This window comes from Anas platyrhynchos, chromosome Z (assembly GCF_047663525.1).
Source record: "Anas platyrhynchos isolate ZD024472 breed Pekin duck chromosome Z, IASCAAS_PekinDuck_T2T, whole genome shotgun sequence".
Lineage (NCBI taxonomy): Eukaryota > Metazoa > Chordata > Aves > Anseriformes > Anatidae > Anas > Anas platyrhynchos.
Window position 1 is genome coordinate 10530095 of NC_092621.1, and position 13796 is coordinate 10543890.

General features: G+C 42.6%; 1 protein-coding gene across 3 annotated transcripts in view; it reads left to right on the top strand.

Moving 5' to 3' along the window:
• LOC101800696 (phospholipid-transporting ATPase ID) overlaps positions 1–13796 on the top strand; it is a 78152-nt gene that overhangs the window by 61884 nt on the left and 2472 nt on the right. For all 3 annotated transcript variants that reach the window (XM_005019425.6, XM_005019424.6, XM_005019423.4), the window contains exons 19-27: positions 1512–1623; positions 2728–2833; positions 3660–3807; positions 5982–6165; positions 7553–7776; positions 8354–8437; positions 9207–9452; positions 10277–10415; positions 12245–12375. In XM_005019425.6, the coding sequence (XP_005019482.2) occupies positions 1512–1623; positions 2728–2833; positions 3660–3807; positions 5982–6165; positions 7553–7776; positions 8354–8437; positions 9207–9452; positions 10277–10415; positions 12245–12375 (1374 nt within the window). The remainder of the gene's footprint in view (positions 1–1511; positions 1624–2727; positions 2834–3659; positions 3808–5981; positions 6166–7552; positions 7777–8353; positions 8438–9206; positions 9453–10276; positions 10416–12244; positions 12376–13796) is intronic.

The following is a 13796-nucleotide window of genomic DNA, read 5'->3' on the forward strand; positions in this document are numbered from 1 at the left end:
TTGAGTGTTGTTACAGCCCTGCGGTTTGCCTGTGCTTTACAGCCATGAATAATGAATGAAAAGGATGTGTGGGATCTGAGAGGAAGCAATTCAGCTTTTGCACTCACAGCAACTCTTTCCTGAGATCTTGGAAAGCTGGGGAGCTGCACTGTTGCTCCTTCATAAGCTGTGTGCTCAGGATGCCAGCAGGGCCTGGGAAGAAGCACATGTGAGCCTAGAAGAAGCAGCTGACCTCTGGAAGTTGCATAGTCCATAGGGCAGAGCCTGCTGCTCTCCCAGTCTCAGCAATGGGAAATGCTAATCCTGCAGCTCTGCAGATTACATCTTGCAAATGCTGTGTGGGTCATGTCCAAAGCAGGAATGACATGGAGGTTCAAGAAGTCAAGGAGACAGTTGTTTTGCACGTAAGGGTTATGAAGCTCATGGCCTGAGTAGAGACGAGGTCAGTGGCTCACAGGAGGAAGAAACATGGTTAGGAAGGAAACAGTTTACACCAGACCCTTCTCTGCACCCAGTGTGGAAATTATTTTACTTCCAGAAGGTGCTGCAGGGAAGGACAGAGAGTGGGTGTAGGAGTCCCTGGCTTGTGAGAGTGAATGGATACAAGGGCCAGAGTCAGCACAGGAGTCTTGTGTAGGCATAGAAGGCTGCCAGGTATCACAGTCTGGTTGATGTCAAGAGCAGAAGTCCCTGTGCATAGCAGACCCATTCTGGGGTCCTTAGGGTGAGTAAGGATATAAGGACAGCAAGGAGGAATAGAGGTGGATCATGGTTATATTCAGGGAATAGTAGTAAACATACTATTTATCATTGATCAACCTAAAAATTAAGGAAAATGGATGTGGGAATGCACGCTCTTAGTCCGTGTTCCTGGGTGCATTTGACATCAGTGTTCATCTCTGGGCTTCCAAGGCAGAATCAGGCTGCCAGGAATGAGCAGGTCCTCCAGGAGGTGGCCTAGTATGCTTACAAGCACTTAAGCTCTCAGTAGCTGGACAAGGGACTCCTGCTGCAAAACATGGATTGTATAGTTTTCAAAAGCCTATGGAAAGTTTACGTGGTGTTGTTGTATGTATTAATAACACTCATAGCTGAGGATGATAAACATTCCAGGAAACCAAAATAGATCTTGTTCTTAAAGCCAGCCCTTGAATTTAGTCTCCCAACAGCAGTTTGGAGACAGGAATCCCCATCTGTCTTCATCCCTGTGTTAAATCTCTATCTGCTGTGAAGGCGACGTGGAAGAACATGGACCTGTAGGGGTGCAAACGTGGCAATTAATTTCAGGCGTGTTCATGATCCAGCTGAGTCTGGGGGATTACAAAATAAAACATTTGTAGGATCAGGGCTCTACTCCATCCGGTACATTTCCTGAGGGATAATGAAAGTCAATGCAACCTTATACCTGGATTTCATTTGTGCTTGCTTGAGTAACCACATAGAGGTCTAATGCTTTCTCCCTTACTCACAATGGGAATACTCACCAGCTCCCTGTGTTTTTTTCTGTTAAGCTGCTAGGTGCCACAGCAATTGAGGACAAATTACAAGATGGGGTCCCGCAGACAATCGAGACTCTTGCCAAAGCCCACATTAAGATATGGGTTCTCACTGGAGACAAGCAAGGTAAAGGGGCTACAGCTCTGGATGTTTCCCTTCTCTTTCACTGGTGGGATGATTCTGCTAGGACCTGTGTTGTCATTGTCTCTCCTTTGAAAAACTGCACAGATGATAAATTTACAGGGCTTTGCTTCATTGCCAGCTAGACAAGCTCCAGTGAACTGGAATTAGACCAGGTAACTGTAGCTAGTGCCTGTTCCTAATTCCTGTCCTGAGGCTGGAAACAGTATGACAATAGCATCCTTTGCCATTGGAGAGGTGACAATGAGGATCCTGTAGCCTCTGTCTTATGCTGTAAAAAGATGTCACTTTAGTACGGTTGACTGTCCTGGTGAAGAAGTCATGAAAAAAATTTGGTCCCAGTTTCAAGGAACTTTGATGCTAACGTTGATCTTAGTTCTGTTTCAATGTAGTCCTGGAATTATATTCCAGAATGGAAATGGAGAAAACATAAGCTTCTGGAAAAGGCATTAAGTTGGAAAGAACTGTGAATAGAATCCAGTGATTTTTTTTTTTTCTCTCAGAAATAGCAAGCTTCCTCGAACAATGGTGTTTCCAGGGGACCAAAAGTAATTGTAAATTATTTCACGCAAAAAAACAAGCAGAACTTTTGAAAAAAATGAAGTGTCTCTATTTCATGTTAAGAATGAAATAGTTTTGCTTATAAAATACCTAAATACTTCCTTCCCCCCACACCCACCCCACTAGAATATTCTAAATGAAATGTCTTGATACTCTTCAGAGCTGTGATTTGAGGCTTTTTTTGGAGGGAGAAGGGGAAGGAAAGCTAAGTATCCTGAATTTATTTTTTTTTTGAATCTACATGAAACATCTTGGTAACTCTAAGTATGCAGAATGAAGGGTCTTTTGAACTTTTTTATTTTAGTAGAATTATTTTTTTCCATTGCCTTATGAAGCCTGATTAGGAGAGATTTGCTGCTACGTCCATCAGGGTGACTCATCTAGCTGTATTAAACTGCTGGCTCTGAAAGGCTGCAAGGTGTTTTGAGTGAGAATGTGAGCTTTTGTCACGGGTGTAAAAAGTCCGCAGAGACTGTTGGTGGGTTTGGGGTACTAAGATGTGTCATCTTCTTGGTTTATCTTTCTCAGAGACAGCAATGAATATTGGTTACTCCTGCAACTTGCTGAATGATGACATGGCAGATGTTTTCGTTGTTGAAGGCAGCACGTCTGATGATGTACTTAGTGAACTCAGGTAAATGGCTGAAATATACAGCTTCATTACTCTGCACTTACAGTGGAATGGGGCAGTATGTTGTTATTCTTCTTTTTTATTTTATTTTTTATTTTTTATTTTTTATTTTTTTATTTTTTTTCTGTATGTTTACCTGATGTATCTCATTTCAGGGACTCTAGATAAGGGCTAGCCGATTTCCTGGAAGACCTAGCAGCTAGACATAGTGTAGAAATCTCCTGTGTGGATTAACTCTGAAACTTCTTGCACTAAGAGGCCAAATCTATATAAACGAATGAGACAGCAGTCTCAGTGCAAGCAACATCAATTGGCACTGGATAAATGATCTGGAGCCACAAAGCCAGACTTGATCTATTGTATTTCTCTACTGTTCATCCACATTACAATTTTTTGCTTGGATATGTTCCTTTTCTAGCATTATCTGGAAACCTAATTTCCTCCACAGCGTCCTCAGAAGACACAAGTTCTTAGATATAGGTGGAAAATTGGGAAGTTTTTCCATCCTTTTCAGTTGAAGTAGGTGGTTGTCAGACAACATGCATGGAAAATTGGGATCCCTTTGGGGTACTGTCCTTTGTGACATTCTGATGAGTTTTTTGACCTGTAGCAGCACAAGTTTAGCAAACACTTGTTAGAGTTTCAGAAGCACGTGGCTGATATGCACAAACAGCTGCAGCTAAACCATTCATGTTGTGGTAGGGATACAGGGAAAATTGAACTAAGTTAACAAAGGGAAGCATAAAATTTCTATTTTCATAAAGTTGATTAGTAAAGCATACATCTTTGCAAGAATTTAATTATTATCTGGATATTTTTACTTTTTTAGGAATGCAAGGAAAAAGATGAAGCCAGAGTCCTTTCTAGACAGTGATGAAATCAACATTCAGTTTGAAAAATCTTCCAAAAAAACAAAGATCCTACCTGATGAGCAAGCAAATGGGGTGTATGGTCTGGTCATCAACGGTCACAGCCTGGTAAGGAATGCTCAGAGTCATGATGGGACTCAATTTTCTTAGGAACTTAATAGGTTAGAATATGTTGGAAGTCTGAAAATGCTTTAAAAATTTAGCCACAGAGGGCTGCTCCTCCCTCCCTCCTACCCCCACTCCGATTGAAGATTAGCTCTAGTTGTTATCTGAGACATCAAAGATGATGGGCAAGGTTTCAGAAGACTGGAAAAGGGAAAAGCTGGTCCTGATGTTCAGTGAACAGGAGCAATAAAGATTATCCTTTACAGAAATATACTGGAAGAATAATCAGACACTCTGTGAATGCCCCAAGAAGATAACATCAAACATGGATTTTGAGTATGCCAAGAACGTATTCTACTAAATATATCTGATAACAGATAGAGTGTATATCATATAATTTGACTAATAAATTGTTTGATGCTCTCTCCCATGATGTTGTTCCAAGCAAACTGAAGTAATATGGCCTAGATGAAATTTTTATGTGACAAATGCAAGACTGTTTGGCAGTATGGCTCATAAGGGTCTACTGTAGATCTGAAACAACAGCTAAGTGGTGTCTACAGGGGGCAATCTCACATCTATTCAATATTTAGTGTTTTAATTAACTGCCTACAAAGAGAGCAAGCTTCTTAAATCTGCAGATAACACCAGGCTGGGAGGAACTGCAGGGTAGAGAAAGAGTTCAAAATTAGATTTGAAAACAATTATGAAATATTGGAGAAATATGTTGAAAAAATGGAAAATGTAGTTCCAGAGAGAACAAATGCATCATCCTCCTCTTTCACATAACCAACTGAACATATAGAAATGTATGTATGTATGATCCTAAGACTTGTAAAACATGTGAAGAAATCCTCCTGCTCCATTTGGCATCAGTAAAATCTTAGCTGAAATAATTCAAGTTACTCAGGCCCTTTATTTTGAGAAAAATATAGGCCAACTAGAGAGAGTACAAAGAAAACTAAGATCATGTATGATCTGGAAAACATGGGGGAAAACTGAGAGCATTATGTTTCTGAGCCTAGAGAATACTGGAACTGTGTACATGTGGTCTTGCTGAAGCAGAGGGAAAGAGCAGAGCACAGCAGCATCTGCAATGGCATCTTCATACAGCTAGTTGATCTGCGTGCTATACCATTAATATAGTTTCTACATGGTGATATAGTTTCTGTATGGTGATTAATATAGTTTCTATGTGGTGATGTTTTGCTAGTGCCGTGCAGTCAGGATGCTGTGTCCCTAGCTGCAGTGACTGGCATGTGCCCTAAAACCAAGCTAAGAAAGGTCTCTTGTTCCCTGCCCACCACTAATGGGAGGGAAGCAGAGGCACTGGTGACTCACAGCTCTTGGCTTTAAGAAAAAAAGACATCAGGCCAAAGGATGGTCTGCCTTACACTGAAAGGGCAGTGAGCCTGCTGTGATGGCTCTGAGGAAGAGAAAGTTGTGTAGATTCCTTCCATGAATGTCTACTGAGAAGAGACATAAACAAAGAATGGAGCCAAAACACAAAATTTGAAAGAACTACAAAAAAATAAGACTGCTCCTTCTCACGCAGAGCTGGAGAGGTGACCAGACATCCAATTAGCTGTATGTTTCCTGAATACAAATAACGTGGCTGAGTGATTTAAAGGTCAGCACTCAGAGCAAAGTTGCATTTGCTCTGGTTTTGTGTTTTGCTTTCTTATGCTTACCTGAGCTAAAGCTGTTCTATGTGCATTTTTCTTTCCTTTAAGTAGTCCCAAATTGAAATCTGTTCTATTTATACCACAGATTTGGCAGGCAGAGCTTAAAAAATAAACCAAGAAGGATGAGCAAAGGCCTGGAGATGGGCAGGGCTATCTTGGGCCCAGTAGCAGCTGTGTGAATGCAGTGCCCCCTCTTCTGCTGCTTCAGCCAGAATGGCTGTTGTGCTCCTGTGTGATGGTTCAAAGGCCCAAATTCATAGGTGTATCAAGGTTACTTACAGCGGTGAAGTGCAATGGGCATTTTGATGAGAAAAACACATATTGCATCAGCCTGGCCTGGAAGAACTTTCAGGCGTCTCGTACCTTCCTTGTGCTGAAGGCAAAACCAAACTCAGCTCTTATTTTCCTCCCACTGCATCCTCTTTGGGTGGCCACAGGCTGCTGCCAGTGTGTGACAAACTGCTAGGCACTGTCTTTGTCCTTTCTTCCCAGGCCTACGCGCTGGAAGAGAACCTGGAGCTGGAACTGGTGCGAACTGCCTGCATGTGCAAAGTGGTGATCTGCTGCCGGGTCACTCCGCTGCAGAAGGCCCAGGTGGTGGAGCTGGTGAAGAAGTACAAGAAAGCGGTGACCCTGGCCATCGGAGATGGTGCCAACGACGTCAGCATGATCAAAAGTGAGTAATGTCTGGCAGACGGCATGCCCCAGAAAGCTGACTCGATGTCGTGTTTGCTAACTGGCTTGGCATCAGCAGTGCATCTCTGAGGGGCCTCTGTATGATCCTGTCATGGCATCAAGTGGTCATGTCCCAGGTTTCTTGGTTTTTACATTCAGAATAAACAAAAGCCCACTGGGGGACAACAAGTCTTCCCCGTATGTCTGCATGGCCATCATCACAATGGTAATACAAAGAACAGAAAAGCTTGTTTTAGACGGGACCTAACTGCCAGGCAGAAAGGAAATCATCATACTTGTAAATAGCCTGTATAATGATCCAGGATTTTTTTTAATGTTTCCATGTGGCGAGGCCCTTTGTCAGTTATCTCCCTTGTGCTGTAAAACACAGGCCCCTAGGCCCCTTCGTGTCTGAGCATCATTTGATGCTGCATTACTTCACTGATTTTATGAAAGAGATCCCCTAACTATGTATAATTAAATTAAGATTATTCAGAAGGGCCTATTGCTAATCTTCCTTGTGTTAATTTGCAAGAATTGATTAACTGGAGCCATTTAATTAAGAAAGAAAAGGCTAAGTAGGGAGCTTCAAGGGAGATAAGTCAGGCAGACAGTGAAGAAAGGATAAGAAAAGCAAGTTAAAATGTACAGGATAATTAGAAACTAACCCTACCACTACAAGAGGGTTGGGACTTTGGGATTTTATCAACTCACTGTTCCATGGAAACCTCTGAATCTCACCAACCTTCAGCCATCAAGATTGTCCTCATTAGTTAAAGCTGTATAATTAGCTGTCACATTAAACTTATGTCCATGTTTAATAAACCCAAGTTGCTACTAAAAGAGACATGACTCTTCTATCTAATTATTTGATTGAATTAATAAAGCCCAAGAAATGTAAAAAGGCTGCAGTCTGCCTTGTTCCACTGTGTCTGAGAAATCTATAACGGGTTTGACAACTTAAAGGTTTTGCTTGTCTGGAGTGATGCTTTAAGGTTGTTGGAAGGATATGCTTGCATATGAATACAGTTCATACAACAATATGAAAAAATACTTTTAATTTCTAACAGCAGCAATGATTTGTGTTGTTGGAAAACATTAAGAAAGTATGAATTGCCACCGAGGGTGGTGTCATTCCATTCAGATAATACAAGCCACTTATTGAAAATGTATCAACACAGCTAAAATCATAATGCTGCTGAAAGAATTAGTACCCCCCACCCCCAATTATTTTTTTTCCTGAATATCTTTATATATGATTATTATTTTTTTTTTAATGCAGGCTGGGAGGGAATTAACACAGTGGCTCAATGAGGGTAATTCTTTTAAGTAGTGGGATTGCCCAAACCCACACTGTACTGACATGGCCAATAACCTTCTTGTTGCAGCTGCCCACATCGGGGTTGGTATCAGTGGCCAGGAGGGGATGCAGGCAGTCTTGTCCAGTGACTTCTCATTCGCACAGTTCCGCTACCTGCAGCGCCTGCTCTTAGTCCACGGCCGCTGGTCCTACATCCGCATGTGCAAGTTCCTCAAATACTTCTTCTATAAGAATTTTGCTTTCACGTTAGTGCATTTCTGGTATGGATTCTTCTCTGGCTTCTCTGCACAGGTAGGTCAGCTTCTGTTTTTTTATGGTTATGTCTAACATTTTCAAGCAAAGTATCTGAAAATATTTTAAATGGAAATAAACCAAGCCATTTCCCCCCAGGTCACTGTAAGGCACGCGGATATGTCTTCAGATTGTAAGAGTATAAAGCAGACATTGTACTGCTGGTAAAGGACAGATGCCTGAAGATGTTTAGGTGCCTTATAAAGAGCATAGGTGCCTCCTGGGATTTTTGGATGTGTTCAAACTGACCACAGACATCAAACAATGATGCAGATTACTCAGAACCTGACCAGTTTGGTGCAGATCTGTGTAAGACCCATGTCTGACTTATTATTACATTTAAAGTAATCAGTTTAACCCCAGAGCACCTGCATGCTTCAGTGGCTTGTAAGAAAACAAAGCATTTGGTCCAATCCCTCAGTCAAGAAGGATGATCTACAGCAGGTTGCCCAGGACCATGTCCAGGCAGCTTTTGAAGATCTCAGAGCAGAAATATTCCTTTTATATTTGTGTATTCTTTTGAAGAGAGGGAAAAAGAAGCCTTCTGCTAACTCCATGCTCTGTATTTTCTCTTTAGACTGTCTATGATGAGTGGTTCATTACGCTTTACAATTTGGTTTACACCTCCCTCCCGGTGCTAGGAATGAGCCTCTTTGATCAGGTACTGTTTCAATCACTGCTTGTCTCTGGGTTCTTTGAGCTGGTTCCATGAAGCAAAAGCAGATGACTTTTTGGGTAGTTATTGTGATAGCCCCTCACATAGTTTCTTGCCAGTGAGACCTGAGAGCACACAAAAAAAGGACACATAAGGAAGGAGATTGTATATTATCCTGATCTGGCCTGAGGGTTTCAGTGCATGGTAACATTTTTGGGTTAGGCTGTTGACTACAATAAAAGCTGGCATTGCAATAGTCCCATGAGGTAGTCATATCTTACCAGGTCTTTTCCTGAAGCTAGACAAGTGCCTTTTTTATCACCACACAGAATAGCAAATGATGCAGAACTCTGTAGATCTCCTCAGCCAGGTGTTCCAGGTTCTGCTTTTCTAGTGGAGGTCTTCCTGCAGTAATTTCATTTACATATTTTAACCTTAATAGAAATACAGAAATAAAGGAATTTTCTATCCCTTAGCTTTCTGGAAACTCTTAGGAGAATAGGTCGTGCAGTCTGATTAAGGTGAAACATACCTTCATTTTTTTGCAACACTTACATTAGTCAAATTTCTCAGTACAAGGAAGGTGAAATTCAGTATGGAAAATGTGTCCAGGTGACCTTGGGATGCAGCATGCTAGTCAGCACAACTGAATGAATTGTGTGCAAGGCCTTTTCTCATGGAAATGCACATCACAAGGACATGACAGCCTTAAGTGGTCTTGTGTGCTCTGTTGGGTGGGTGCCAGCAAATCTGATTATCTCTTCTCTGCTTTCAGGATGTGGATGATCGTTGGAGCTTGCTGTTTCCTCAGCTATATGTACCTGGCCAGCAAAACCTCTATTTTAACAAAATAGTGTTTGTCAAGTGCATGTTGCAAGGGATCTACAGTTCCCTCATTCTGTTCTTTATCCCCTATGGGGCCATGTACAATACAATGAGAAGTGATGGGAAAGCCATTGCTGACTACCAGTCCTTTGCTCTGATGGCCCAGACCTGCTTGTTGATTGTGGTGTCTGTACAGGTAAGGCATCCTTGGTAAAGTTTTTAGGAATCAGTTACTGTTTTATGAAGGCAGCATCTGGAGAGACACTGATTCTGATAGCACTGTGTTTACTGCTGCATCTTGAATTTCTGTAAAAATAAGTCTTGACACCAGATTATTCTCCTTGGTTCAACAGAACGGCAGATTTGTCTGTTCTGAAAGATCATGGTCACAGGAAGACAGTCCTCGCCTTGGGAAGCTTCATGTCACAGCAGACAAAATAGTTAAGGCTAGGAGTAGAAAAGGACTCCTTCCAGTTTTATGGGATCGGTTTGAAGTATAGCAGTGTCTGTCTGCTATCAGGCAGTTACTTATAGGGCCTTCATCATGGTGAGACCCCATGCTGGAAGAAATAGCTAAGACTTGTAGAGAGCTACAAATTTCACATGATACTGACAGGATGGGTGACATTTCTCAAAACAAAAGCAAATTGATTACACTTCCCTAGCTAACAGTTTCTGCTCTCTTAGGTCTTGTATACTATTTCTCCTAACTTTCAACCCAAGATCACAGCTTGGGGTGGGAACACAAGCATGGCTCCACTGATGAGAGTATCCTGTCTCCAGTACTAGCCGTGAATGAATCCTTGAGAAGAGGGCAAGAAGAGGGCAAATGTAGTAATTCTTGCCTGAAATGCTCTTCCAGCATCCTATGATCTGTGGGTTGGTATTTCTTGAGTCTTGAATGAATGCCACTCTTGGTGGCAGTGGTACAAAGTGAAGGACAAGATCTCTGGTGGTGTTCAAAATAAATCTGCTAAATATTTAAGGCACTGACAACTTCTGCGTTGCTCTCTTTTTCAGATTGGCTTGGACACCTCGTACTGGACTGTTGTGAACCAGTTCTTCATCTGGGGCAGCCTCTCTGTTTACTTCGCTATCACCTTCACTATGTACAGTGACGGCATGTACCTGATCTTCACAGCCTCGTTTCCTTTTGTTGGTAAGCTCTTGGACAAAACTGGATTGCACTTGGCTTAACTCTGTCAAGTATTTCTAGTATGTGTTACTGCTTCTCCGAAGGTGATAACACGCTACAGAATATATTGATTACCTTTTCTACAAGATATGCCAGGATATTTCTGAAGGCTGATGGGAATGCTTATTTTGAATCCTATCCATCCACGTGAACATGTGCCATGTTCGCTTCCTCGCATAAGAATGCACTCATACACAGCCAGAGGACTGATGCTTTAAATAAATTTGCTGAGCTGGCTGGAACATTTTCTGCTACACTTTTACAGTGTTTCCAGATGTTCAGTTCTTACAGATATCTGGAAGCATTTTATTTGCAGAAGGATGTGTGTTCTTCTGTAAATAAGTTGACATGTTGGTATAGTATAGGAGGGCACAGAAATACAACATCCATTTAAACATGAGAAAATTACATGTGGCTACGGTGAGCCTTCATCCAAGTTAAATGACAAATGTCCAAGAAAAAGGAAATAAGAGGGATGACCAGCTCTTTGGAGTACTGCATATGAGGTTTCTACACCTGTGCAGACTGTCTTGAGACTTTGACCAGGAGGTAGATGCAAGCTTAGCAAAGTAATTTAAATGTTTTTAATAGCTCTGTGCATCCATACCCAATATTGATGTAGCATTGTTATGAGACTCTACTCCCGAAATCCTGAAGCTTTTTGTTTCAAGTCTTGGATTGGGGTATTAATCAATACTTTTATTTCTGGATGAATTGTAAGCCAAGACCTGCTCTGCCCATTTTTACTGCAATATCAAGGTGGTTGGCCATTTTAGAAATACCTGAGGATGCAATGTTGCCATTTGCAATGTATTTTCCAAGCAGATGGTCATATCCACTGTAAGATGGCTTTTAGTATTAAAAGTGCCGAGTGAGAGCAGACAGAGTGGCTGCTCCATTTCCAAAGACAGCTGGTAACTCACTTGCTAGGGATATCTCTATCTGCTGCTCTGTTGGCACTACCGAGGTCAAATTAGCCATAATGCTGAGTACTACTTAATAAGATCTCAGTCTGAAGCCATGTCTAAGGGAACTGTTTCTAGTCTAGACTCAGTCAACTTGTTTACTTTAATTTCAGTGGAGTTGTAATACAGCAGAATTTGGCCAAGTGAAAAGAAAACACTCAGCAACTTTACTGCCAACAGCATCATTAAACCCCATAATGAGGGTTTTGCAGACTGTTTGCTCTATCCGACATTCCTTCAGTTTTTGGAGGAGCCCGAAGCCAGCACTTTGGTTTCAAAGAACATGGCAGTATCACGCCACCACATGGCAGATGCTCTGCACACACCCTTCAGGCCACACTGCCTGTGCATGTGCAGAGCAATGCACACTGCTCTCATAAAGGGCTGTGATCCCATCAGCTACTGGGCAGAGTCCGTGGGCTTTAGGAAATGCTGCAGGAGAGTAAGAAAAAAGTATTCTTCCTTGGTCAGTGACATCCTGCCAGAAGGTGAAAGGGGCTGGACTGCCGCAGAAGGTCTCTTGAACGTTTACATCAGTCTTTTGGAATGATTTGACTCTTTGTAAAGAGATAAAGCACACATTCTGACATCTTGTCTCTCTGAGTGGCTGCAGTTGAGTCTGAACATTGCATTCCTGTCTCAGACGGTGGTAATGATATTGCTGTCCTCTCTGCAGCACGTTGATGTCACTGTTGGAGAAGGTGTCTGCTTTATATTTTGGTCTATTTGCCAAGTACTTTGGAGTCACAGTGATTGAATTATGATGTTAAAAAGGATGATGGTGAGAGGCACTACTCCTACGTTTTTAATTGTGTGTTTGTTTTTCAGGTACAGCTCGAAACACCCTCAGCCAACCCAACGTGTGGCTAGCAATCTTCCTCAGCATCGCCCTCTGTGTGCTGCCTGTGGTCGGCTTTCGATTCCTGAAAGCTCAGCTAAGGCCAACTGCCAGTGACAAAGTAAGGAAATATTTCAGTAAACCAGAAGCCCTCTTGCTACCAGCTAGGCTTACTGCGGAGCCATACAGCAAGGGCCTGGCGTTGCTCAGAGTGTATGTTCCTGCAGGTGCAAGTGCTGCCGTCCATCTGGGTTCCAGTCCCTTGAGGAGGAGGACTGAATTTGGGTTTTGGCACAGCTCAAGCCATCTGCAGCTGGGAGCAAGGCAGAGATTATTTAGATGTGGATTGGGTTGCACTGGAGCAAGGAAGCAGCACTATTTTTAGGTGCGGGGTTTAAGTGGTGAGGCTTGGTGGCAAAGGAGCAGTATATTTCAGTCCTGACGCACAATTTTTAGCCTGGCAGAACGCAGCCCTTTGCCCTCCACCCAGGCAGTCATGTTTGATGTTTATTTTAATTTGTTTTTTTTTTTTTTTTTTTTTTTTTTTACTTCAGAATTCACTTCATTTGTAGCCAGTGGTTATTTGCCCCCTCTGAAACCAGCTGCCCTCTCATGCCCCAGAATTTAAGGGTGAGGCCAATAGGGCAAGGAGAGGCTGGGAGAGATGGACTGGGCAGAGAGCGCCACTCACTACAGCGAATGACCCCCTGCACAAGATCAGCATCGCCACAGCTCCCCAGGCTTCCCCTCAAACACGAGCATCTCCTAAATGCTGCTGCCACCTCGTGCTTCCTTCCTCTTCCTGCACTTAGCTGCGAGGCATGAGTATCTCTGAGCAGAGCCTCAAGGGTGTGCTCCTCAGAGGTCGCCTTGGTCATCCTTTGGATGTCTGCAGAGCTTCCCAGGTGCTCCAGGGAAGGAGTGAAGGGGAATTCTTGGCCCTTGCAGAGGGGTAGGTGGGTGCTAGAGAAGATCTCTAGGTAGGAAAGTCCTCAGGACACAGAGGAAATTCAGATGTGCAAAAATGGGCTGAATTTACTCTTCAGCTGAGTAGAAGCTTGTCATAGCTGTGGCCCAGATTGCCATCTTTTGTATTTTGGGTGAGCACCTCTAGTGCAAAATCAATTTTTTTTTTCCTTCCTCTGGGAAATGAACTGTCACAGGAGAGGGTTGTTTGGGTTTCCTACTGTATCAAGATCCCCTGGTGGCAGTATAAAAGGAACTTAAATAGAGGCTTGACACTTAGACAGCCAAGTACCTACAGCATTGTCGCAGGCACAATGGACAGAGACGGGATTATCCTGAGGCACTGGCACTCAGCGTTGTCCTCCTGCCTCTGATAGCCCAGTTCTGAATAGATGCCTGTCAGCAGAAGATCTTGGTGGCCATGTGGGAACAGAGAGCCTCCAACCTGCAAATAAATTGCATCATATTTCTCCCTTCTGCCAAGAGATATGAGTGTCTATTGATCATCATTCTCATCATAAAAAAGATTTTATATATTAGAGATCCCCTGTAGTAGTCTGTTTTCTGGATTAAGTA